This window comes from Polypterus senegalus, chromosome 12, assembly GCF_016835505.1.
Source record: "Polypterus senegalus isolate Bchr_013 chromosome 12, ASM1683550v1, whole genome shotgun sequence".
Classification (NCBI taxonomy): domain Eukaryota; kingdom Metazoa; phylum Chordata; class Cladistia; order Polypteriformes; family Polypteridae; genus Polypterus; species Polypterus senegalus.
Genome location: NC_053165.1, coordinates 142212874 through 142240143, shown reverse-complemented (window position 1 = coordinate 142240143; position 27270 = coordinate 142212874). Strand labels below are relative to the sequence as shown.

Here is a 27270-nt window from a genome sequence, read left to right as displayed (position 1 = left end):
TTACCAAGGGGTTATGTGCCATATTTTAAAATGTTTGAAAAACATTTCTCTGGACATCTGAAAAAAATAATAGTCTACCACAGGGAACTAAAGAAATAAAATCTGTATTTACAAATGGGCAGCATGGTGGTGAAGTCTTGCCACACAGCACCAGAGTCTTGGGTTAAAATCTCAGCCTAGGCCCTCTCACTGTGGTGCTTGCACATTCTCTCCATATCTGCATTTGTTTATTGATTCTAAACTGACCTGTAAGAGAATGTGGTTGCGTGTGTAGGTGAGTTTTGTGTGGATTAACTCCTGCTAAGGACGCTATGTCCGTGTTCCCATTACTACTGAGATACCACCTCGCTACAGCCTTGAAATGGGTAAATGAGTTAGGAGATGGATAGAGGGCTTCACAAATGCAAAAGAAGTAGCAACTGAACACTGTATTATTACTGAGAGTTTGTCTTGTAATTATGTGAAGCTTGTGCTTCTTATGCTAATGAGGGTGCCCTCTAACCAAATGAAATTAGTGTGGGCTTTGAAAAGAGGTACAGTGTTTGCTTTTGTGGTTCAGTGAGCTGCTATAGCTTAATCCTGTTGAGTTTAATATTTAACTCTCATTAAACACAGATGATTGTGAGTGTTTACAGTCCACTATTTTAGCTTTACTTAAGCTTAAGTTTACTGTGCCTCAGCTACTCTGCCAGCACTCTGTGAGCTTGCATTTCAGTAGACAGGCTGTGTTGGCTTAAGAATATTTGGACAATTTGGGAAGGTGAAAGTGCTTTATAAAGTAAGTTTAGTATATAGATGTTCATGATCACATCCATGTCTCTGTAATACTAAAAAGACAGAGGAACAAGACAGAATTATAGTGGAAATATAAGACAATTATCCCATCATTCTCTATTACCATATTCACTTCTCATGTATAAGTGTGTGGGACTTCCTGTGTTTTAAATCTGCTGGCCTCATATTTTAAGTAGCTTTTTCAGGTTCATTACTAGTATGTTAATCAGTGTGGTCAAAATTAAATTGGAAAATTTTAAAGAAGTCCTTTACTAGCTCTACTTTGAGTCAGGAACCAGGCAGGAGAAGGCTTGTCCATTGCGTCTTTTTTTTCACATCATGAAGAGGGATACACTCACAGCAGCCTGTGATGGAATGGTCAACAAGCAAAGTTACAGGCTCATATTTTTAATCAATTGAACTTACACATCAGTGCTGAATTAATGCATACACATCACCTGGCATTTACTCCGATTGGTTTGTTGGCTTACTCACCTAAATAACTTATCCAAATAAAAATCTTATTCTACTGCACTCTTGTTCTTCTCATATCTCTCAGGTTCAGCTCTTACACTTGAAATTTTTATGTTTGTTGTTCACTTGACCTTTATCTGATTCCCTGATATGCTTGAACAGGTTTCTGACATGTGTTCCCCCTTTTATACTACTTCTAAGATACCTGTAGATATGGAAAGGCATACCAAAACACTTCATACACAATAACTGTATTACCCCTAATTTACTATGTGACCCCTAAGTATAATTTTCCTTCCACGTCAGCTTTTTTTTTACTTTGTTTGATATGATTTAATTCATCCATCCATCCATCCATTTTCCAACCCGCTGAATCCGAATACAGGGTCACGGGGGTCTGCTGGAGCCAATCCCAGCCAACACAGGGCACAAGGCAGGAACCAATCCTGGGCAGGGTGCCAACCCACCACAGGACACACACCAAGCACACACTAGGGCCAATTTAGAATCGCCAATCCACCTAACCTGCATGTCTTTGGATTGTGGGAGGAAACCGGAGCGCCTGGAGGAAACCCACGCAGACACTGGGAGAGAATTTAATTCAATTCTTTTATATTCTAAAATAATGTTGAAGCATTTACATGCTCCTTTCAGGATCATAATGCCACCTAGGGGTTTATCTTTGTTTTCTATTGTCCTTTTTCTTATTTCATATTGTATTTGTATAGATTTGAAAAGTGGATTGTGGTGGTGCTCATTTTAGTATCTGCATGGCTCGTGCATTAAGTTGCTTAGTGCCTCGGAACTAGTGCAGTATAAGTAAGTGGGAAATGATTGTATAGATTTCCTCTTGAATTAACTGGTGTGCTATCCAGGACTGGCGACCGTAAACTGGATGAGCTAGGTTCCAAAATACATGAATGAATGGATTGTTGATGAGGCAGCTCACAAATAATTACATCTCTGATTCAAAAACTTAAAAATGTTTACAGTTAGGCATTTTCTAATTTTTGCATGCTTGTGGTTTTGATCCAGTAAACCCATCTGTATCAGTAAAGACTAAACACAGGAAGTTTGCAGGTTGTGACATAAATTGCTAGGGGTTGCGCAGGAAAACCTGCTGCAACTTCTCTAAGTGACATGGAGGTTTTCCACAGTTATTTCAGGCATCAATTGCACCAGCATTAATACCATTTATTTGTACAAGCTTGCACTTTCCCTTGTCCTCTTCTCTTTCATTCTTGCTTTTATTTTTTATTTATTTATTTATTTTTTTTTTTTACAAAGTCTTTGAACCCTTTGAGGGCTTTCCAGTGTTAGTCTGAAAATTTTTAAGGTCCAATTTCACATAATGTCTTGTTGTTCTTATTGAAGTCATTGTAAAGTGATGGCTGAGGTCCACTGTATTAATTCCCTTCTCATTTGAAACATTTCAGTCATGTCACCGATTTGATCTCCCTTTGCTTATCATTTATTTACACAAAGTTTCATGTGCCACAAATCTCCCCACCTACACACTGCACTCTGAATGCCCACTTCTTTCAGTTATATCACTAAACTTTCATGTGGTACCTTATCAAAACCATTCTGAAAATCCAGATAAATAATATCATATGCACCTCTCCCATTGTATACTTTTGTTACTTCCTCCTAGAATTCCAGCATATTAACCCATGCAGACTGCTTATTAATACACCTGTTCTTACCATGTGGTGGTTGATTTTTTTTTCCTTCCTGAATAATTGCTTCCATTAGTTTACCCATGATACACTATAAATTTACTGGGCACATAATTACTAGGATCATCCCAATCACCCTTTTATATAAGAGGTTAACGCATAACATGTATATTTCCACATTGTGCTGCATTGTCAGGTATCCCATTTCAAGATGAAGGTCTAAATATTTGAAGCATTTTGAAACATGCGCACATACTCTTTAATGGCTGTTATCTAACACAGTGCTTTATTTCATAATAAATGCTAAATAATTTTCAAATTAGTGGCATCCTTCTAGTCAGACTGCTGAAATCAAGGCAATATTTTATTTTGAAACTTAGAATATGTTTGTTTTCATTCTTTCACACCAACAATTAACACTTTAAGGCATCTAAGAGGAAACTATTTATTTACAGTATATTTGTGAAGTACAGTATACTAATGTCTGCTTTGTCTCATTGTTTGTGAGGATGGATGCAATTTCAGATTATACTTAAAGGTTTATTTAATTGTAATACATTTTCTGCTGCCTTTATAACAATAGATAAACAAAAGGATTTTATTGCCATTTTTTTATCGTTTCATTTGGAACTAGTGCAATGTTGAAGAGTTGTAACTTTGAGTAAGAATGTGAAAGGGCAAGAGAAAGCTGTAGACAGGACAGGGGATGATGAGCTATGGGGGAATGACAATACCAGGACAAGTTTCAGATGGTCTTAGTATAGAAGGAGGAGGAGGAGGAGGTTAGGAGCACGCTCTGATACAGTGCATTGCAAACACCCACCACACGACAAACCAACTCAGGATCCAGATTAGGACCCGAGTGCAGCCATGCAGGTTTTTTTATGGTGGCTGGAGTGCCAGTTCTGTCACCAACCCCCAAGTTTTTCCCTGCAGGTTGGAGGGCCTACATGCAGAGATGGATGCAGATTAAGAGGAATATATAATGAATGCTGGGAAAATGATCAAAGTAGACCTTGGCAGACTAGCTTGACCACATCAAACATGCATCATCATGTGTGGCTGGATCACTGTTGAAGCTGGATAACTTACAAGTGTGTTGTGCTTAATGGCACTTCTAGCACTGATCAATATTAATTGAATGAAAAAATGCAATCGTGTTGAAAAGTATTATCCATTAATGTCTTCTTCTTTTGCAGATGCTTTTATTTTTGAAAAGCCCAGCGAATCTACAGAAAGTGTCCGCAATGAGTTTGCTGTTGAATTTGCCTCAGAAGGTCTCGTTGGCATCTGTTCATCCAGAAACCCATCAGTACAACCTCCTACAATCAACTTCTCATTGAAACATTTGGGCACCGAAATAAGGTGACTTTAGAATTTATTTTACAAGACAACTGTTTGTGTTCTTTTCTTTGGGGAGATGTACAATATTTGTCTTGGTCTGCTTTTTTGCTGCTGGCATTTATTCAACTTACAGACTATTATTTCTGGTCTTTATTACCTCATTTCAGTCATGTGGATGGGAGTCATGCTTGGGCTATGGTGAAAAGGGATGATTTTGCAGTCAGCTGCACCTTTTGCTGTTTATTTGCTGAACAAAAACCTATTTTCTGCATCGAATTTGTTCAAAATTTGCACATACAGATGTCACTATCAACAACAACATAACTTTTGTTTCAAATATACTGAAAAGCATTTTACATTTATGCTTCCTTTGTTAAGAAGTACTACATAACCTTTTTTTTTTTTTTTATAACAGGAATTCCATGACTCATCGAAGGCAAGGGAAAGGGAACAGTGAGAACAGAAGAAGTGTTTTTTATACAGCCAATGAGGAATGGGAAATGATCGATGCCCCTACAAAAGACCTACAGGAGCAACTTGTTGCACATGAATTGACAAAGAAACCTCACCCTGACACTCACAGATGTATGTTATTTGTTTGTATTGTACTTTTTGGGGAATGTATTAGCCAGAAAACACAAGCTAGACAAAGCACGCTTGTTAGCAGCATGATGCAAAGCCTGTTGTGATGTGCAAAGCGAGTGAGATACTTAGGAACAATGCAACAAGTAGCATGTAAAAAAGAGATACCTATTGAAACACTCCATTATCCAGAGTTTAATTTTATTTTAAGTGTGTGTGAAAAGAAAGAGTCAAGGTTTGTTAGAAGGTAAGCTAAGCCTCCTATGTTAAAGGACAGAATTGTACTGAAAGTACCATGCCTATAAAGGTAAGTGACATCGTTACATTCTCTTCAAGAGATTACTCCCTCTGAGTTTTTTTCAATTATTTCACAGCTAAAAAGCCATGTTTTTACCTCATACGGGAGATTGCCAATAATGGAACACACTTTTCATTAAAGAAAGAAATTACATGCAACTTTATTTATGTGTTTAATCAGCCTCTTTAGGTCAGAAATCTGTTTAAGGCAATGGAATGCAGCACATCATTAGAAAAAAAAGAGCCAGTTCCATTTAATGGAAAATCTGCTGTTCTCTTGACTTGCACTGTGAACTCCTTTAGCTCAGTCACATGTTGTCATGTAGCTTGTTTCAGTAAAAAAAACAATAGCTTCTCTAGCAAGGCAATGTAAATTAATAGCCAGATTATTACTAGTTAATATTATTTAAAACAGCAAAATTAAAGATACCCACATTTACCATTGGTTACAAAACTGTCATTGACGTTTTGTTATCCATTACATATTCTTTCCAATTCTATTTCTTGCTGAAGCATTCTAGAAACGATTTTAATGTGATAATGCCTCCTCAGTAGCCTTCTTTGTTCTGTAGTTCCTCTCTCGCTTTTCCTTTCCCTCCCTGTTTAGTCTTATCTATGCCCATGTCGACTACATTTTAAGCCTTCTTTTTTTGTCTCGTATAGCATCTAATGTTAAATAAAATGTTTTTTTTTTGTTTTGTTATAACCGAGGTATTGTTTTATGTTTTTGAATATAGAATTCAAAGTGAGATGATTACTTCAGCTTGTTACACACCGGATTGTAAACTTATACTCAATGTATACCCCAGTACATATCCAGTTGTTATTTTTACTGCCTTTTGTCCAAAAGTGAAATACTCCCAAATTACTAATGTTAATTTTTTTTATGAATTAAAGGTGTAATATAATGTGATGTAAGAACATTGTATGCATAACTAACCAGTACCATTTAACTTCAGCCTTTTGACATTCAAGAGTAGCAAATTAAAAGCATTTGGTGTATGGCATTAAGCATCCCTCATCCTCCACTTTTTGGTTAGAGTCCAGTTAAAATGGACCCTGGGAGGCAAATGTGCACTTTAGTAGGTATTGTTTTCTAATCTGTTCTTGCTGTCATGCAATATATGAAGACTTGTGACACATTATAAATAAGTAAATACTTTTTTTAATTCTAAATAGTTTCCATTGGCAGGTAGAACAGAAATGTAATTTTTTTTTTTTAAGCTGCCAGCTTAATATTTTTGTTAAATATATTATTTAGATATGCATGCATATTTTTCTGTTCTCACTTAGATGAGACATAGTTTAATTAAGGCACTATTACTAGAAACTGAGAAAAACCTTCTTTTACAGTTTCTTCTGGTTCAGCATTCACATTTGATTTTGGGCGATATTCAAGGGTGAAACGACCATTTCTTCGGGATATGGTTGGACACAATAAAAATCGCCATAGCTGTGAGTCTTCATCATCTGAATGGGTTTCAAGCAATGGTGGCAAACCATCAGAAGCTCAGCATAAACTCCAGAGCCAGCAGGAGGAGATAAAAAAGCTGAAGGAGGAGCTTGTTAATCAAAAGGTACCTTGCTGAGCATCACCTGAATAAAATGGAGTGTCACTGTTACCTGTAATCATTAAAGTATAATTTTGAAATATCAAATGATAACCTAACCATTCACCTAATCTAACCTGCCAAGCTATCCTGAATTCTAGGTAATAAATGACAGACTTGTTATATGTATTTTGAATTCAGTTAATTTTTTTTCCAACTTATGTCCTACATATTCTACTATATTGGCTGTCATTCTATTAAAATTGTTGTTTGCTTTTGAAAATTGCATGTAGAATGAAAACATTGAGTAGACCTTGAGTAGTGCTGTCTCCTTTTAAGAATGTGCTGTTTATTGTTTATCATCTCCCACCTTTTATTAGTAGCTTTTGCACTTGTCACCTCTAGGAAGTATTCTTCTAAGCTAACACTCAAGTTTCAGGTGTATGCTAAGGTCTGAATATTGTCAAGTCTTTCTGAATTAGTTTTACTGCATATTTATTATATACTGCTCTTGTTTTTGTGTGTAATACAGATTTCAGTGGTTTATTTGCATAGATCCGATAAGTATCAGTAATTTTACAAAGATAACAAAATGTTACTCATATATCCTTGATTAATGATCTCGCTTCAGAATATGTTCTTTTGTTATTTAGAGTTTCCCAGTTGGCTGAGTGATATATTTGAGTGTGCTTAGAGCTCCTTTTAGCACTGTAATTGGTTATTAGAACATTCCTTAACAGGGTAATTATACTCGTATCTTTGACAGGAACCTAACAGGGCAAGAAATTAATGTAAAGAATAGTGATTTGAACAATCCAGCTTTATTCATTTTAGGAGGTCTACAGTAATCTGTAAAATGTTTTGTAAACAACCAATGTTTATTACTGAAAGTCCATGTCAGTGTGCTTGTTTATAACTACTTATTTTTTGTTTCCCCAGGAACTTATACGACTGCTTCAGCAGACTTTAAAGAGCTCTCAGTATGAAGTGCGCAACTTTAATGCAAACACAGAAAGCAGCAATGCCAACACAGAGCTGTTACAAGAAAGAAGCATGCAAATCCAAGCGCTGAGTGCTCATATGGAGAAGCTTGGTAAGGAGAAAGAAAACCTGCTGCAAGAAGTAAAGTCACTGAAGAACAAAGTAGGAGATCTTAATGACCAGTTGGGCATGCTGATGGAGACAATCCAAGCTAAGGATGAGGTGATTATGAAGCTGTCCCAGCAGAGTTGCAGCCACTGTGATGATAACTCTTATTCCCAGCGAGTGCAAAGTGACTTGATTGGGAACAAAGACTTGCAAGAGTTGGACAAACTAAAGGTGGGTCAAAAAGCAATTGCTCTCGCTGTTATATTTCTTTCACAATCTGGGTTTTTGAAATCATACTTAAAACTGAGGAATGAAGTTCCAACAATTCTTTCAGTATTTTAAACTGATTGATTAGTTTAGTTCTGCCTGTTAAATGTGTTGGGAAACCTTTGAAAGTAGCCTAGTTAAATTACTCATTAGTTGCAAAAAAAGTAACTATGTTATACACCAGTCAGGCACAAAATTAAAACTACTCACAGGTGAAATGAATAGCATTGATTACCTTGTTACAGTGGCATCTGTTAAGGGGTGGGTTATATTAGGCAGCAAGTGAACAGTCTGTTCTTGAAGGTGATGTGAAAAATGAGCAAGTGTAAGGCTCTGAGCGACTTTGACAAGGGCCAAATTGTGATGGCTAGATGACTGGGTCAGGACATCTCCAAAGCTGATGGCCTTTTCCCAGTATGCAGTGTTTAGTACCTAGCAAAAATAGTCAAAAGAAGGACAAATGGTAAAGCTGTAACAAAGTCATGGGCCCCCAAAATTCCTTGATACATATGCAGAGCAACAGCTAGCTTGTCTGGTCCAATTGCAAAGAAGAGCTATTTGTCATAAATTTCTGAAAAACATAATGCTGCCCATGAGAGATAGATGTCAGAACACATAGTGCATCACAGCTTGCTATGTGGCTGCAGACCAGTCAGAGTGAAAATGCTGGACCTTGTCTACCACTGAATGTGCCTACAAAGGGCACATGAGTAGCAGAACTAGACCGTTCAGCAATGTAAGTAGGTGGCCAGGTCTGATGAATCACATTTTCTTTTGGATCATGTGGGCGGCTTGGGTACATGTGCATCTTTTAGATGGCAGCAGTACGTATGCACTATGGGAAGAAGGCAAGCTGGTGAATACACCATAATGTCCTGTACAATATGGTCCAGACATTCATGTGGATGTTACTTTTGACATATACTGTACAAAAGATTGTTGCAGACAATGTGTAACCCTTCATGGTAAATATATTCCCAGATGGCAGTAGCCTCTTTCACAAGGATAATACACGGTGCCCCACTGTAAAAATTGTTCAAGAATGATTTTAGGAATATAACAAAGAGTTCATAGTGTTAATTTGGCCTCCAAATACCCCAATAGTGTTAATTTGGCCTCCAAATACCCCAATTGTCAATCTAATTGAGCATCTGTGGGATGTACTGTAAGAATAAGTTTGACCTTTGGAGGTCCCACCTCACAACGGAGAGGACCTAAAAGATCTGGTGCTAATGGTGCCAGATACCACATGCTTGATTAAGAAATCATTTAAAATTTGAAATGCATTGCAAGAAGGACTAAGAACCAAAATGCCAACAAAAACAGAAATTACTAGCACTTATTTGTTTTCATTTCAGGCATTGATTGAATCCTAAACCCAAATATGAACCTTCTTGTGTTTTAGAAATATACAGTGGGATGCAAAAGTTTGGGCAACCTTGTTAATAGTCATTATTTTCCTGTATAAATCGTTGGTTGTTACGATAAAAAATGTCAGTTAAATATATCATATAGGAGACACACAGTCATTTTATTGATTCCAAAACTTTTAGAACTAATTATTGGAACTCAAATTGGCTTGGTAAGCTCAGTGACCCCTAAACTACATACACAGGTGAATCCTATAATGAGAAAGAGTATTTAAGGGGGTCAATTGTAAGTTTCCCTCCTTCTTTAATTTTCTCTGAAGAGTAGCAACATGGGGGTCACAAAACAACTCTCAAATGACCTGAAGACAAAGATTGTTCACCATCATGGTTTACGGGAAGGATACAGAAAGCTGTGCCAGAGATTTAAGATGTCTGTTTCCACAGTTAGGAACATATTGAGGAAATGGAAGACCACAGGCTCAGTTCAAGTTAAGGCTCGAAGTGGCAGACCAAGAAAGATTTCGGATAGACAGAAGCGACGAAAGGTGAGAACAGTCAGAGTCAACCCACAGACCAGCACCAAAGACCTACAACATCATCTTGCAGCAGATGGAGTCACTTTGCATCGTTCAACCATTCGGCGCACTTTACACAAGGAGATGCTGTATGCGAGAGTGATGCAGAGGAAGCCTTTTCTCCGCCCACAGCACAAACAGAGCCGCTTGAGGTCTGCTCAAGCACATTTGGACAAGCCAGCTTCATTTTGGAATAAGGTGCTGTGGACTGATGAAACTAAAATTGAGTTATTTGGGCATAACAAGGGACGTTATGCATGGAGGAAAAAGAACACAGCATTCCAAGAAAAACACCTGCTACCTACAGTAAAATATGGTGGTGGTTCCATCATGCTGTGGGGCTGTGTGGCCAGTGCAGGGACTGGGAATCTTGTCAAAGTTGAGGGACGCATGGATTCCACTCAGTATCAGCAGATTCTGGAGACCAATGTCCAGGAATCAGTGACAAAGCTGAAGCTGCGCCAGGGCTGGATCTTTCAACAAGACAACGACCTGAAACACTGCTCAAAATCCACTAAGGCATTCATGCAGAGGAACAAGTACAACGTTCTGGAATGGCCATCTCAGTCCCCAGACCTGAATATAATTGAAAATCTGTGGTGTGAGTTAAAGAGAGCTGTCCATGCTCGGAAGCCATCAAACCTGAATGAACTAGAGATGTTTTGTAAAGAGGAATGGTCCAAAATACCTTCAACCACAATCCAGACTCTCATTGGAACCTACAGGAAGCGTTTAGAGGCTGTCATTTCTGCAAAAGGCGGATCTACTAAATATTGATTTCATTTCTTTTTTGTGGTGCCCAAATTTATGCACCTGCCTGATTTTGTTTGAACAATTATTGCATACTTTCTGCAAGATGTCTGTTTCCACAGTTAGGAACATATTGAGGAAATGGAAGACCACAGGCTCAGTTCAAGTTAAGGCTCGAAGTGGCAGACCAAGAAAGATTTCGGATAGACAGAAGCGACGAATGGTGAGAACAGTCACTTCACTTCTCAAATATCACTGTGTGTGTCTCCTATATGATATATTTAACTGACATTTTTTATCGTAACAACCAACGATTTATACAGGAAAATAATGACTATTAACAAGGTTGCCCAAACTTTTGCATCCCACTGTATGTAATCGTTCATGTGCTGTGAGGTAAATAACATCTGTCTCCTTTCCTATTCTCAATGTGACCTCCCAAAGATTTAAAGTATAAGCTGGCTGACGTGCTTCCAGGTCACATTGTTTAAACATATCTATAGCAAATAGCTGGATGAAAACTAAACAGATTACTGGGCAGATTAAATTTATTCCTCAGAGCACATACAGAATTAAATGTATACTTAACAACTTTTGGCTAATTCTTTCCACTTGATTGTGACATTTTATGAGATGCTTCATCTTAGGGAAGAGGAAAAGGTCACATGATTACAGATCTGCTGAATTTGGCAACCAAAAAGCAATGGAATGTGTTTAGTTAGTATAAAAAGGTTGTAGCAAGCAATGCAAAGTGAATGGATGTATTGTCATAGGAGAGGATCCAATTTTTTTGTCAATTTCAGTCAGTGAAGACCCTGTGCCAATTATATGGGCATGGACTGTGTTGGACTATGAATAATTATGAGCTGCCTTTGTATTGCTTAGACAGATAATAGTAGGGATAATAGCATATATTAGACAAAAATAGGATAGTTTAGGGATAATTGCACTTTGTCTAGTAATTTCTCTATTGTAAGATTTGTCTAAGCGGATGACAAGCTACAATCAGTGAATAGGGGTTTCGGGGACAGCATGGGCTGGAGGTTTAAAAGGTATGTCTTGTTAGACTATTGTCATTGGTAAAATATTGACTATTGTGATAAGGGAAAAGAAAGGTGGGACCTGGATGGGATTAGTCAAGAGGCCACGATGGGAGGGGTGTTGACCCCTACTCTACAACTCCCTATTGGCCCAGAAATGTCACAAGGAAGTATGAAAAGACATAAATACTAGAGAAAATTAGGAAAGACTGACTAGCTGTGTAACATACGAAGACCTTCTACCTGAGCACTAGGCACAAGAAGCGCTGACATCCATTCAGGTTGTATTTTGGGGTAAATGCTACACCCCTTTTGTAATTCCATTCCTTCAGTTTTAGGCAAATGTTAGGAATTAAGGACAGTTATGGTTAAGACTTTTAATGAGTGAATAAAAAGTTGTACCTGGTACTCCATAAAGGGATAATAAATGGTTGTGTGCAGTAAATTTTGGTTTTGTCTGTCTGTAGTCAGTTTATGTAAAAGATTTTGTGGTCTTCATCTGACTAAAAGATGCATAGATAAAGATTAATTTTGGGATATTAGAGGTGAAATGTGGTCCTTTTGTGACATGCCTATGAAGAAACAATGTACAAAAATGTGAAGTTAAAATTTAGGTGAGTGAAAATTAACATAAAGAAGTGGCATAAAAACAATAAAAGGTAAGGGAATTAAAAATGTTTATTTATATTATTATTTATATTATAAATTATTTTATACACATTAATGCTTCGTGCATTTGCACAGTCCTCAGTCAACCTTGCAAGCAGGTTTTCAGTTCCCTTTAAATTTGCTGTAGCCATTTTGGCTTTGGTCTCAGCAACTACCTAGGCTGAAGCCTTCACATCATGAAACAATGTTGAAAATGTTACTTTTTCCAGTTTTTTGATCTTCCAGAACATCATCTTCATGTTTCAGGAAAAAAAGGTTTGTGTGTATCCTGAATAACTCTTAAATTACAGAAGATAGCATAAATCATCTTCTTCTTCAAATCTGTTGTGGCCAGACTATTTCTTACGCTCATGTGCAGAGGTGATTAGATTTTGATCACATTCTGTTACTTCCTTCCAGGATCCACCTTATAAAATGTTCAGAAATTGAGGCACACATGTAAACCAGATAAATATTGACTATATATGTTAATCTGATATAAAAGAGATTACAAAGTTATGGTATCACCATTATGCAATATGCCTGTTTCCACCAGTCATGGTGAGGATGATGTATGCATCTCATCAGCTTAAGGAGTGATTTTAAAGAAAGTGTTTGATATGGGTACTTCATGATCAAATTTAACTTTTAACTAGCTTTTTAGGAATTACTATAACTGTAGGTCACATTTTTATATTTGCAGGATAGTTTGCAAGGCTACAAATCACAAAATACATTTCTGAACAAAGAGATTCTGGAATTGACAGTCCTTCGGAGAAATGCAGAAATGCGTGGAAAGACATTAGAAGAAAAGGTAACTATTTCTGAAGATATTCTTTACTTAAATTGGAAGAAGAAATGAAATTAACTTTTGATACATTTTAATTTACCCATCCCCACCACGTTAGAGTCTGCTGAAATTCTTTTGCCTTTCTTTTCTGCCACTTTTGAAACATCCTAATCTCTCACTCTCTGTCTCTCTCTCTCTTTTGCTATTTCTCCATGAATGTGAGAATTCTTGGCATGTTAAAATATCCTTGTAAGATATTTAATTTTTTTTTTATAAATAGTTTCACCCTATGAGTTCTACTGATGCCAGCAAAGAGTCAAGACATGTCATTTTATTTGCAAACTATTTTCTAACATGTGAGTAGGCATGCTGCATGCTACTGTTACTAGTTTGAAGAAAAAAAAAATCAAGAGTTATGGCTTACAGAATACCTTACTACATTTAAAGTAATACCAAAGCCTGCAACTTATTCTGTGTCTTTATTCGTGCGTCAAAATAATTTTCTTAGCAGTAGGAAGCTGCTGTATTTGTACCAGTTGGAAAGTACAGTTTAATCAGGAGGAAAAAAATATTTATTTTGGTCAACAAAGAAATGCATGTTTTTTTGTTTCTTTTTTTTGAAAAACCCTTATTTGTAGGAGTTAATAGATGAATAGGCATACTTGCTCCTGAAAGGCAATAGTGGTTGCAAATTTCTTCCTGAGGTGTATTTTCTCTTTTCCTATCCTTCTTCTTGAAGGGACCTTGCAAGAGTGATTCTCTCAAATATACGCTCACTTCTTTAACTTTTAAGATCACACTTCAAGTCAGTTTTGAACAGATAACTTCTTTATTAAAGCCCTATCACTTTTTCACTGCTTTTTCTGAGTTTTGTATTTGTAGACCTTCTTATTATCATAATGTTAGCAAGTGAAAGGCAGTTGGTGCACACTCCCATGATGGCCAATCATATACTATAGTCTGACATGTCCAACAGTTCTCTACAACTGCTCCACAACACACTCTGACAAATTAAAGAAAGTTTGGAGTGGGCTATGTGTAGAGCTGCAACAACTAATCAACATTATGGACAATAATCGATTAATAAAAACATTAGCAACAATAGCTTTCATCGATCAGTTTGATTACGTTATTAGGCCTAATACGTTGTGACGTGCAATTGCGTCACTACTTCTCTCATCTATGAATGCATTTGAAAAAGGCAAAAGTTAAGAAAAGTGGCAGAAAAGACAGTGCCACCTAAGACTTCAAGTTTTGAGAACACCTTACACTGAACACATAAAAAAAAAAAAAAAGATTTTGAGTTGCAAAATGTATATCTCTTACTTCATGTGGCACAAGAGCACATTGAAGTTGCACAAACATTTGAACAGGAAACATACCGTTACAGACAGTGATATGTGATACAGGTATATTAACGCAATGTTTGCTAGGCTAGGCATAATGACATGACTTTTGGTTTGAAATGAGGAATAATTCAGTCATAGTCCAGCCCTCTAAATTAAAACCTGTTGAGTTTTATGATAAGCGTCTAAAAATATGTGCCATTAGCCACTAGCTAGTACACGTTCAGATTTTTACTTGCTGTTTTTTTTTGTACTGCTGTCACTCTGCTAAATTATGGTGTTGCATTACAAGCTTGCATGTGTAATGTTAGTGTGTGTGTGTGTGTGTGTGTATGCTTACAAAAAATGGCTGTGAAGAAACTTAAGTATCAGTCCAAGCAGCAACCTTTTTTCAGTCACATGTGCAAAAAAAAATAAAATAAATCCACAATTCAGCAGTGAGTCCAGCAACACATTAACCGCAACTGAAAAGCATATCTCTTATTCCGAGTCAAAAAGTAGGAGTAGGGTGGAAAATCGGAATTCAAGTGGCTTTTATGTAATCCGGAGGAAGATATGGTAATGTGCAAGTGCTGCTGCTGCAGCAAGCCTTGTTTAACCAGTAAAACAGATTTTGTGGCAGGATCACACACTTTCCAACGTGAAAATCTAACGGCATACTGCAGATAGCAAATGACATACGGCAGGCTGCTACAGTGTGTTGGCAGAATGCAAATGTGCCAAAGAATCTGCGGTGGTAAAAGGTTTCCAGACACCAAAAAGACGAATGGTGATGCAAAACGAAATCTTTCAGTTAAAATGAATTTGGCATATAAAAAGGAAAGGGAGAGCTGAGTTGCTCACGGATGAAACCACTTGCTTTGCTGCAAAAGGAAAATAGTCTGGACATTTTCCCAGCATACGACAACTAATTTAGTGCAGACTTTAAAAAAAAATAATTTATTTATTCCTGATGATGATTATGTGGTGGGATATTGTGGTGGTCAAATAGTTACATTATGCTTTGCCAGTAAAACTTCTCTTTCACAGAAACTGGAAAAAAACCTTTAATTACATTTTTAATTTCAAAGTGTGTGTATAGTGTGATTCTGAATACATACAGTAAGCCAAATTGCAAGTTTAGTTAATTTGTTGAAAACAAGTTTGACATACCCAATGGATAGAAGTCACATAATGTGATACCAGGTTTGGAGGACATGCCACTTGATTCCAGGACACTGATGTGAATAACTGGTCTAATTCGGTGTTTGCATACCTGAAATTCACAGTTTTAGGGATTTTTTATTTCTAAATGATTTCCAAGTAAACGTTCAGGAGACTGAAAACAGAGAAGTGATTTCAATAATGTATTAAATATGTCCCAGTATTTTAAGATTGCAATTAAGCTAAGGACTAGTTTGCCGATTTTCTTTACTTTTGTTGATCAGTGTGGCTGGAATAAAAGGCTGTCCCTACGCCCATGTAGTCTTGGGTTTAGCCAGCCTGGCCTACCTTTACTTAAGTGTGAATAGTCTGAAGACTTCTTGTTTTGTAATTTTAGTGACTGCTTTGCAAAGCTCTTGCTGTTAGAAAGCCTATATAAAATATTTATTGTATGTACTGGTTATTAATCATATGCTGAACTACTTCCACAGCTGTTTTCAACTTTCACTTTGCTTTGCTTATCACTCTAGAGCAAGCTGCAAATGTTTTTCATCAAAATATTTGCCAGAAGACAAATCAACTATGAACTTCAACGCCAGTTTATCTAATGTCTTGCTTTTTTTGCCCAGAGTGTGTACGTAATCTTTGCCTTGTGCATAAACTTCAATGTCTGCTTAGAATTCTGAGTTAATTTACTTTCATTTTTATGATGAATGATCACTATGAAAGTTGAGAAGTGAAATTAAAAAAAAAAAAAAAAATCTAAGATATAAAAAGCGAATGAAATGGAGGTCTGTGTGGCAATGTCAGCTGAGACAGTAAAGCCAAAATGATGCATTGACTTCTGCATCCCTAAACATTTACTACTTTAGAACACCTACTAAACTTGGAGGTACTACTTTATTTTTCTTTGGTTTGTTGCTTTAACTCTATGCTAGCTACCCTAAATGCTGTTTAATGGTTTCCACATACCAGTATTGTTGACATTTTCCAGATACTTAGAACAACCAATAACAGGTGGCTTCTGCTTTTCTCTGCATAAGATTAACTGCACTTTGTGACTGGTGTTTTTATGGGCATGGAGAACACTGCTATTGCTTGAAAGGACAGGAGTAAGTGGCATGAAAAACTTGGTTCCTAATAAGTACTCCTATAACAAGAGTACCTGGAGACTTGGCAAGAGAAAGGTCATTGATGGGTATAGGGTACTGCCCTAGAATTGCATGGGTCATGCAGCTGAAATGGTAGCCTTATTCAAGGGCACACTACACATGGGAAGGATGGTCAGAGGTGTGAAAATGGGTTTGTTCAAGAATGTGGTTTAATTGTTAAATTGTGTGCATTGTGTTGAAACCTGTAAGACTGTGTTAAATATGTTAAAGTGTTTAAAAGCCTGCCTGAGCATCAAATTCTAACTAATGGCCAACCGTGGACAAGGACCTTCGGAGCAAATGCTAAAACAGCATTAAAGGACATCTACAAAAAAATATTGTTTTCTTTCTAAATATTTTTTTGAATAAAGTAACACATTGCTTGTGAGTGCTTGTGAGTGCTGTTATGCAGCTTGATTGTGCTCTGTGCTGCATACCTGATGATAAGATTACTAAAAGAATTTGTGATTGAATTGATAATAAGTAATATTTTTAGAAAACAGGCAAAGATTCTATCATCAAGCATGTATTTGTGTCTCAATGACTCATCTGAAGACTATTGTTTTTATTTTAGTTGTGTGCTATGTAACAGCTCAATTCTTAGATTCTCTTTTAGACACAAGTAAATAAGCTTTTTGTGGTGCTTCTTTACTTTTAAACACGTACGTAAAAAAAAAGTATGATGTTGCTTTTTATTTGACTTAGGAACTGGGACAGAAACCATTAGTTACAGAAATCCTAGTTTACGAATCCAGTCTGCCATCAATAAAAGTTTCTATCTAAACATACCAACTCAGTTTATTTGTCTGATCAGTGATATAAAAGTTATCTGCTGAGATTAGGCCCTTTAAGTGTATAAGAACAAAAGGAGTTGGACAAATAAAGGGAGACACTTGGTTAGCTAATACCTAAACTCTCACAAAATCTCATCTGAATAACATTTGGTTAACATTCAGTTGTTGAATGCATGAATGGTGATTTATTTATTTATTTTTTTTTGCTTTGTTACAGCTGTAACAGTTCCCTTTATCCTTTCTAGCGTATACAATATTGTCATCTGATTTTTGTTATACTGGTTATTAATTATTGGCATCACCTTGAATAGCCAGGTCCAAATGATTTTGATGTAGAATAAATCTAAAATTCGACATAGATTTTTTCCTTCTTATAACTGCCACTAGGCACAGCCCCTGATTGCACCGAAGTACCTGCTGACCAAAGTATTTCTTGACATCATTTGACATAAACACTCAAGATTTTCTCAAAATCATATTATTCTGTTCAGGTTTTTACATTGTGATTTGATGCCTTGCATTGAAGCAATAAACAACTGAATGTAAAAGTAGGAACTTGCAACAGTGTGATGAGGCTTGCTGGAATTGAATTCTCACTCTGCATTTCATCACATTCTGGCTTGGTAAATCATATAGTGAGCAAGCTGTACAGAATGCAGAGAGAGTGGACTGGACTGTGTGCTTTTGAAAACCTCAACAAATAATAATCTGTGCTGCTTTTATTCTTTTTTATTTATTTATTTATTTATTTTTTTAAGTATGCAGCACTTGAAGCAAAGCTGTGCCAGGTTGAGAGCAAATACTTGGTCCTGTTGCAGGAAGTGAACAACCCTGTGTGTTCAGGAGAACAGGGGCCCACACGTGAGGTCATCTCAAGGCTACTGGAAGATGCCCTTCAAGTTGAAACACCAGAACAACCTGAACACACCATCCATAAACCACATCCTGTCAGGTGCCTTGTGCTTTACTCTTCATGGGCTCTTGCTGCTATCAGTATGTTGCAGATATTATCAAATGCACAGATGTCTAAGATAGAAAAAACAAAATAAGTTCATTTCTGTTGCCTCTTGTTCTTAAATGTATTTTGACACGTGCACAGCTGTTATTCGGGAGACCATTCAGTGGTAGATTATTAACCAGTAAATAAATACATGCACTTTATACAGCACCTTTCATTATGGTCTCTGTTCTCCAGATGTTCATAACAGCTGCATAATCAGCTGAGGGATAACATCTCTAAGTCCCTGCTTTTTTTTTTTTGTTAGTTCTTTACTCATTTGCTATTCTTATCTCACTTTTTAAAATAGCATAGAAAATGTGGTTATGTGCTTCCAGTGAATTGGTGTGAGAAGGAGTGTTTTGCCATAGTAGGGTTTTAGGTACTTTTCCATTTTATATTTTTATACACACACACCTTCACGGAATGACCAAAATCTAATACTCCTCATTAGAAATATCTTGACTATCTCAACAGTCTCCACAGTAAAACTGCAAATACTCAGTTGCACAGCACACACGATGGCATATCATGTAATGAGAGTTCTGTGTGAATCATTAAGAAATGAGTCCTTTTGGCTGTAGTGGGGCTGCCAAGCAGCAACTGAGATTGTAATGTTTCATACTGAAAATATAATTTGAATATACAAAAATGTGCTTACAATTCTGTGGCAACATTACATGTACATTAACGATATTGTACTCGCTTCATAATACCCTAACCCTTTGACGCCTTAACAAAATGTGTTGGCCACTGTTTGCTTTCTCCGAACTGAGAACAGTTCATAAGGCTATTAACCTGTATTCTATTGCTTGTGGAGCTTCAGTGCAGTTTATGTTAGATCTGCATGTGATGGACGTGAACTTTGTTTAGTCATGTTTTGGATTAAGACACCACCTGGTTTTTCTTCATCAGCAATGACACAGCATCAGTTGTGATCTAGAAACAGTCCATGCAAATACAAATAAGATGCTTGAGTTCTGTATTCCTATAAATTGAACAAAAATCAAAATAAATCTCAGTACTGTCCTCAGTGTATAGTGATATATAATAATGAAAAATATTGCAATGCTATACTGTGTCTGCTGTTTCCTATGGTGAAATTAAAAGAAATCTCCAGTCAGGAATAAAATATAAATAGTATAAAAATGATAGAATTGCAAATCAGTATACAGTCTAGTAACACGTTTTATTTTTCTGTTAAATATTGGATTTTTTCATTTTTATAGTTGCAGTTTAAAGATGGCAGAAACATAATAAAATGCAGAGATATTTCTCCCAACACTACAGATGCAAAGGGAATTGCTTTTTGCATTTCAGTGCACCCTAAAATAGTCCAAATTCCCTAAGGACAGCTGTTCTGCACATATACTGCATATATAAATCTAAAAAGGTTTGCAAGTAAATGAGAGAAAACGAAAACATACCTTGCAAGGGATATGACCAGGATTATATAAAATGAGTCTATGGGAATAATAAAGAGCAGATTACATGTCAGATCTGTGCAACCTAGCGAAACTGGATCGTGATGAAGAAGACTGTGCAGGGTCACATACTGCATTTCATCTTGCTGTTTAAGAGTGTGTTTTATTGTAAGTTACTGGTCTTGTGCTCTTTGAATATTTTTAAGGAGTATGGTATTGTGTTTTCCTGTTTCTGCAGTGAATATGATATTTATGGCTTTAAGACTGTTCCAGAAGACGATGAGGAGGAGAAGCTAGTAGCAAAAGTAAGGGCTCTGGAACTCAAGTCCTTGTCACTTACAGACCAGGAAGCCTCAATACGAGTTAAATGGGATAATTATTTAGCCAGCACAATGAACCGTGAGATGCTACGCTCACCAGAGCTCAAAAACCTAATCCGCAATGGCATTCCACATGACCATCGCTCCAAAGTATGGAAATGGTGCATTTCATTCCATGTAAAGAAGTTCCGAGACACCGTTCCTGTAGACTATTTCAACGTTTTGCTGGAAAATGCACGTAAGAAACAGAATCCTGCTTCAAAACAGATCGAACTGGACCTTTTACGGACATTGCCAAACAATAAACACTATGCATCTCCAACTTCTGAAGGTATTCAGAAGCTAAGAAATGTGCTTTTGGCATTTTCATGGAGAAATCCTGACATCGGTTACTGCCAAGGCCTTAACAGGTGAGTACCATTTAGTCAGTTACATTTGGGCAAATGAGCATTTAAAGGGAAATTATTACATGTTCCTTTTATTTTTTTTGGATTTAGTCTGGGAGTCTTCTACTTTAGTAATCTTTTGCTGCTTTGTAGGGTACTGTCAGTTCAATATAGGTTATGCTTTTATGTATATAAATATTGTATGGTTTAATAATTTACTGGTAGTGCATTATAGATGTAAATATATGCAACGTTCATTAACCTTGGACTTGACCATAAAATGCCAGGTTTACTAAATATGCATTGTCAACACATGTATTAGATGGCACACTCGCATCAGGATGTTCTGTTTTTTGGCAACTCTATTCATAAAGCACCACAAATGGAAGTGAAACATTGTGACATGGCAGTTCTCCCTCCTACTTCAACATGATGCCCATCATAAAGAAATTTCATCTATCTATTTAGCGAGTCTAGGAATTCACAGATGGAGGCACCCCTTGGTTAATTTTAAATGAGACTGCTGACCTTGTTTGGCCTTATTTTCTAAAACTCAATCAGCATTGGATTAGTGTATCACCACCACCACCATCATCATTTTCATTTCTCTTCTCCTAATTAAGGATGTGGTGCCAACATACTGAGCTGAGTCGACAAGGTCTTCCTATTTTCATAAAGTTTCTCCAGGCCCACCAAATGCTCTCAGGTTTTTCAAGCGATATAATCTCCAGATTTTCCCGTTTCCTTAGATTTCCACTGATGAGCTGTGCCTTGTCTTTCGAAGGGAGTTACCAAGGGGAAATACTGTGTTAATTTAAAATTGAAATGGTTTTGAATATCCCAGCTTATGCACTTGTTTGTGATTCTGTAGCATTTCAAATGGTATTTCTGTGCTGTCACTTCCTCAACAGGTTAGCTGCCATTGCACTACTATATCTGGAGCAAGAAGAGGCATTCTGGTGTCTGGTTGCTATTGTGGAGGTCTTTATGCCACGTGACTATTATACCAAGACACTGTTGGGGTCACAGGTAAGGCAGGCACCCAAGGAACTGGAGTAATTCAGTTATTTTCATTTTGAGATCTTTGCATCACTGCGGCCTAATGGTTTTGGGTACTGGGCCTTACTCCAGAAGTGAGTTTTCTGTCTCGCACGTAAAGCTTCTTTCTGATGTGGGTTCCACAACACAACTTAAGTTTCTGTCATCCTCTTCAAAACCTCATCTTCTCCATTTTTGTTTAAAGTCTCCTAAACCAAAAGATGAACTCACATGGCAGAATATCAGTGAGTATAGGGTGGTCCAGATCTAACTGTGCAATTTTCATTACGCTATAACTTATTAACTTTATTACATAGAAAATCACCCGAAAAATCACGGACCATCGAGAAGTGTGCGAACTGATTACATGAAGAATCGTCTTTGCGCCGAACTGTAATCGTCCCCGCATAAATCAAAGTCATCCAGACGATCTGGATCTGCATAATTAGATCTGGACCACCCTGTAGGTGTCCCTATCATGCTGTCTGTTTTATGCCAAGACATTGGTGATTAAACAGTGTGTAGGTACCCTAAAAGATACAACTCTCTGCAAGATTTCATGAAATCCACTTAGTGATTTATGTTAATGTCTTTTCTCTAGTCTTTTAAATCCCACATAAATATCAGGTTGCTGTATTTCTTATACTTTATCGCTGCTTATGGCCGTCGAGAAGAACCTACATGCAGCATTTATTGTAGTGATTTTTAAATGTCGTGCAAAAAAGAAAGCTACAAAAGATTATCAACAGTGGAAGTCCACTATTTGGGATCAACAGACATGTTTATGGCTGCATGAAGCGCTGCTGCTGCCTGCCTGCCTGCCTGCCATCTGTTTCCAATCATTTCTGCATCAAATCATTAAAAGGAAATCACATGGCTGAAACAGGAGTGCCACTGAGTCACATTCTCTGGCACATTGAGTGGAATAGATTGGTGTCTTGCACAGCCGTTCTTGTGATGTGACTATGTGGTGACTGTAATTTTTTCAAAGTGCTTTCTAATAAACCTGCAAATATACCGCGTAGTATTTTGTTGTGGGGCTGTATGTGATCCAGAATCAGCCATGTTACAGTATATCAATGTTTGTGTAGGAGGGTTGTCAGTGCATTTTCTCTCATACCACAAATAAATCACTTGAAGTTGTCTGTATGTAGGAAAGTGGAGAGCAACTTAGAATTGAGTATCCGAGTAGAACTGGCAAAGCAGGGCTGAGGGTGTTGGTTTGGTCCACAATGAGGAGAACTGCAGTAGAGGGGCAGGTGGCCTTGAGTTAACAGGAAGAAAGGCTTGTTTGGTCACCAGCATATGTTGCACTCTCATTTGTCTGAGCACACACCACACTTTTTTTGTCCTTTTATGCCTGTTTGTTTTCTTTTTTAATCTTGGGTTTCTGCTAACAATGAGACATTCTGATTCCTTTGAGCTAGCAAGCAGTCTATTTTCTGTACTGTCTCTCTATTGGAGGCTCTGCCCAATAGTGAACACAGCACTGCAGATCAATGGCTGTTCTGTAGCCACTTGGGCAGTGTCTCTGTTTCACTTTACTGATGGCAACAATATACAAACTTTTTCTAACCTGTGTTTCTTTCAGGTTGACCAGCGAGTTTTTAAGGATCTTTTAGGAGAGAAACTTCCCCGATTGCATGCTCATTTCGAGACTTACAGAGTGGACTTCTCCCTCATCACCTTCAACTGGTTTCTCGTAGTGTTTGTGGACAGCGTTGTCAGTGACATTCTCTTCAAGATCTGGGACTCCTTCCTTTACGAGGGACCAAAGGTGTGCTTATACATTAGTAGTTCCCAAAAGTATGCATGCATTGGCTTTATAAAATGTCTTGGGCTTAAAATAGAGAAAGTCAGAGAGGGTATTCAGGCTCCTAAAAAGAATACCTCGCCTCTAGAAACCTAGAGGATGGAAAATTGTGAGGGAAGGAGTTTCAGAGTCCAGGAGTGCAGGTCACAGTGCTATTCTTATGCTGTGTGATTCCTCATGACTCTCTGGATAAGCAGGCTGAAAAATGGATGAATGTAGCCTGCCTTTAAATAGCACGTGGCCCTTACTTGTTTATCTTTTTGTACAGATCATCTTTCGGTTTGCCTTGGCACTCTTCAAATATAAGGAGGAAGACATCCTGAAGCTGCAAGACTCAATGGCCATTTTCAAGTATCTGCGTTATTTCACATGCACCATCTTGGATGCCAGGTATGTTTAATGGGGGTGCTACATGAATGTGAAGGAGAAGCATGTGAATCGCTTGTGGCTAGTTGATTGTAATACAACACTAGGGGGCTTCGCTCGCCAAACCCCAGCCACTTTATGTCTCTGCCACTCGTGTTGTGAAGAGGGGGGCTGAACGATCGCTCCTCCAACACCCCCTCTTAAATGGTGATACAATGGGAGACACAGTTTTTTATTTTTTTTTTTAACCTCCTCTTTGCTCGATCAGCTGCTGCCTTGCTGCTGCTGCTGCCGCATGATCTGCATCTCGCGTGGCGCAATTCTGCCGTATCACCTATGTCCATATATTGGAGCTCTTTTCGCTTTTACCTTTTAATGAATATCACATTGAATTTGGTTCCATGTTTGGAATTACATCATGAAAACGCAACGTATAACTGTCTGTGAGTGAATATCGTTTCTTTCTCTCTACAAGAAATGTGTCTGGCATAACCATGCAGGACTTTTCCAAATCTCTTTGCATAAGCTCTTGTCTCGCAGGGCTTCTGTCCCTGGGCATGATTACATCTCTTGGCACGAAGACTCATCTCCCGGGACGTGAAAGAGTCTCTCTGAGACAATCACGTCTCATCTCCTTCCAAGATTTTTGTTTATAATAGAGGGAAAGGTGGTGGTGATGATGTATGGAGGTCAGCTAACACCAAGCCATATGCAGGCTAGATCCCTCCATAGTGATGTATCAGATTTACAAATTATAAAAATGCACAAAGTTGATAAAATAGTCTGAAGTCTATTAGACCGAGAAATAACAAAGAATAATCAAAACGAAATCCCTTAATCAGAATTGTAATTGCAGCCCTGTACAAATATTCCCAAGCTAAGTTGTGAAGATATATAGAAGCAAATAATGAGCAAACCAAAAGAAAGACAACAACACAGTTCTGGAAAATATAGTCCACTTCCAGTAAGCTGCATGCTGCTGCAGTTTGTCTAAGCCGACAAATCAAATGGCTGAATGTAAGTCCGAATGATACGGAGTGTTGTGCTATTCCGTTTGGCCACACCATTTTATAATGCCTGCTTCTGTAAAATGTCAGAAAGTCACCACTGATCTCTTCTATCACCACTTCTAACAGAAAACCTTCAGGGTGGCCACCTCCCTTGCTGGGGTTTCCCTGTCTGATGAGACGCAAGGCTCCAGATGACACACCACTTCCACCCTAATAGCTTCTTCCTTTCTCTGTCAAAACTTCCCCATACTTTACTGACTAAGTTGACCTTTACTTCCTTCTACATCCAGGGCATTGTTATGACAACCCCATACAGAACATCTTACCCCTGAAGTCCCACTTTTAAAGGTTTGTAACCCGCTGACGTCTTTTAAGCACTGTAACATAAGCATAGATGTAAAGACCATGAACAGGTGAACCAGAAACACACTGTGATACACAAATGAGACAATAAGGACTAGAGGAAAAAAAGGGGAGTCCTGATGCTGTGAACCCTGATGAATGGTATTGTCTGTATTTTCATCATTTCAGAAAACTGAACACAATCGCTTTTGTGGACATGAATCCCTTCCCTTTGCGACAAATTCAGAACCGCAGAAGCTTTCATCTGGAGAAGGTGCGCCTTGAGTTGACGGAGCTAGAGGCTATTCGACAAAAATTCTTACAGGAGCGTGACACTTCCCAAGATGAGCGAGACCTATTAACTGATGATGAAGAGGACAATTGAGGCAGACAGAACTTTTGCTGAGTGAAAACTCTACACTTATTTTGGGACATTTGGCATCTGCTTCTAGATGCCAGCTTGTGCAGTTTATTTTTTTTCTTCTTGGTGGACTCATGCTTGCTGCCCGTTCAGGAACAACTCTTCTGTACATACTCTGGTCATCCATCTTCTTAGTTTAAGCTGCCTACTTGACATCAGCCATCATGCTTGTATATGTATATACCACACACTGATTTGTAATACAAACAACTGACACATAATGTATGGGCAGATGTGTACAAAGACACACTCTACATAAGGGCATGTGCATTTGGACACAAAGAGTCAACCACAATCCGTACTATGTTGATGGCATCATGCACACATAGATATATAGGGCATATGCACAGCATGCCCGCCATGCATATGGGTCAGTTTAACTGCAGAAGGCTGAATGGCTGCCACACACTCACAGATATTAGGTTAATGTTTACAACCATGCTGGTGTTATGCTCTTTTTCTTTTTTTATGTCTTGGTGCCAATACTGTTCTTTTTTTCCAGGCCCTTTATTTTCAGTAACAGACGCATGTCAGGAACATGCTTCCTATGCACTTTGCTTTTCGTTTTTTCTTGTATGCCATTTTTTTTTTTAATTGAGAAGTGTCTGCACACGTTCTGCAGGCCTAATGAACTACTTTGGCTGCTGCCAAGCGTTGCAAGACTGTGAAGAGGCATGCACCAACTGTCACTATTTGTACACATTCCATTGGGAAGAAGCTGTATGCCTCCAGCTCAGCCGTCTTCAGCTGTGATGCCTGTTAGTGTTTAAGCTAACCTAGAAGTGAGTCTAATCATTGTGACCATCGCTCCTGTAGGAGGTGCTCTTTTAGAGGTGGAGGTATCCTTCAACAGAAAAAGCCGAGAATGTCAAGTTCATTGGAGTAAAGAAGTCAATGCCTATGCCAGGCTCATATGATCTTCCCACTTAATTTTCCTCTGTTCAGGGCATAGAAGAGGAGTATTGGTATGTACTTTTAAACATTCCAACTTATTGTCAGTATTATGTGCTGACACATGTGCTAATGGCAAGAGGAGTAAGGAGGCATTCCGAAGATCTCAGTATTGCTATCTGATCTTTATCTATGTAATCATTTTTGCTATACAGTATTAATCAGCAGCCTGCTAAATAAACTCCCTGTTTGTATTTGAGTGTCTCAGATTACTGGACAGATTCTCCTTAGGGCTGACTACTTGCTAATACATCCTTCACCTTGATGCCTAGTTACTAAGCAGACAGAGAAAGGTCTGCATGGTACCCGTGCAATGACTCATATCTGCTTGTTCCACCTTCTTTTTCACCCTGATTAAGAGTCTTTGTAAGCTGCTTGCTCCGCAGCCTTGTGAGTGCACTTTGCCTTCCTGTTTCACTATCAGCAGCTCATTATGCGAGGGCAGTGTCACAAGTTTCCACGATGAAGATTTGGTGTTCTCACTTACGGACTGGCTTTTGTGAGAAAGGCCATGTTACGCCCGTGCAGTCTGACCATAA

General features: G+C 37.9%; 1 protein-coding gene across 5 annotated transcripts in view; it reads left to right on the top strand.

Moving 5' to 3' along the window:
- The window catches only part of tbc1d2b (TBC1 domain family, member 2B), a 55314-nt gene extending 28389 nt beyond the window's left edge, over positions 1-26925 (top strand). For all 5 annotated transcript variants that reach the window (XM_039773645.1, XM_039773646.1, XM_039773647.1 and 2 more), the window contains 11 exons: positions 4127-4292; positions 4687-4856; positions 6504-6727; positions 7640-8020; positions 13143-13253; positions 18422-18615; positions 20323-20814; positions 21702-21819; positions 23420-23605; positions 23910-24031; positions 25549-26925. In XM_039773645.1, the coding sequence (XP_039629579.1) occupies positions 4127-4292; positions 4687-4856; positions 6504-6727; positions 7640-8020; positions 13143-13253; positions 18422-18615; positions 20323-20814; positions 21702-21819; positions 23420-23605; positions 23910-24031; positions 25549-25744 (2360 nt within the window). In that variant the 3' untranslated portion in view covers positions 25745-26925. The remainder of the gene's footprint in view (positions 1-4126; positions 4293-4686; positions 4857-6503; positions 6728-7639; positions 8021-13142; positions 13254-18421; positions 18616-20322; positions 20815-21701; positions 21820-23419; positions 23606-23909; positions 24032-25548) is intronic.
- Positions 26926-27270: the final 345 nt, after the last annotated feature.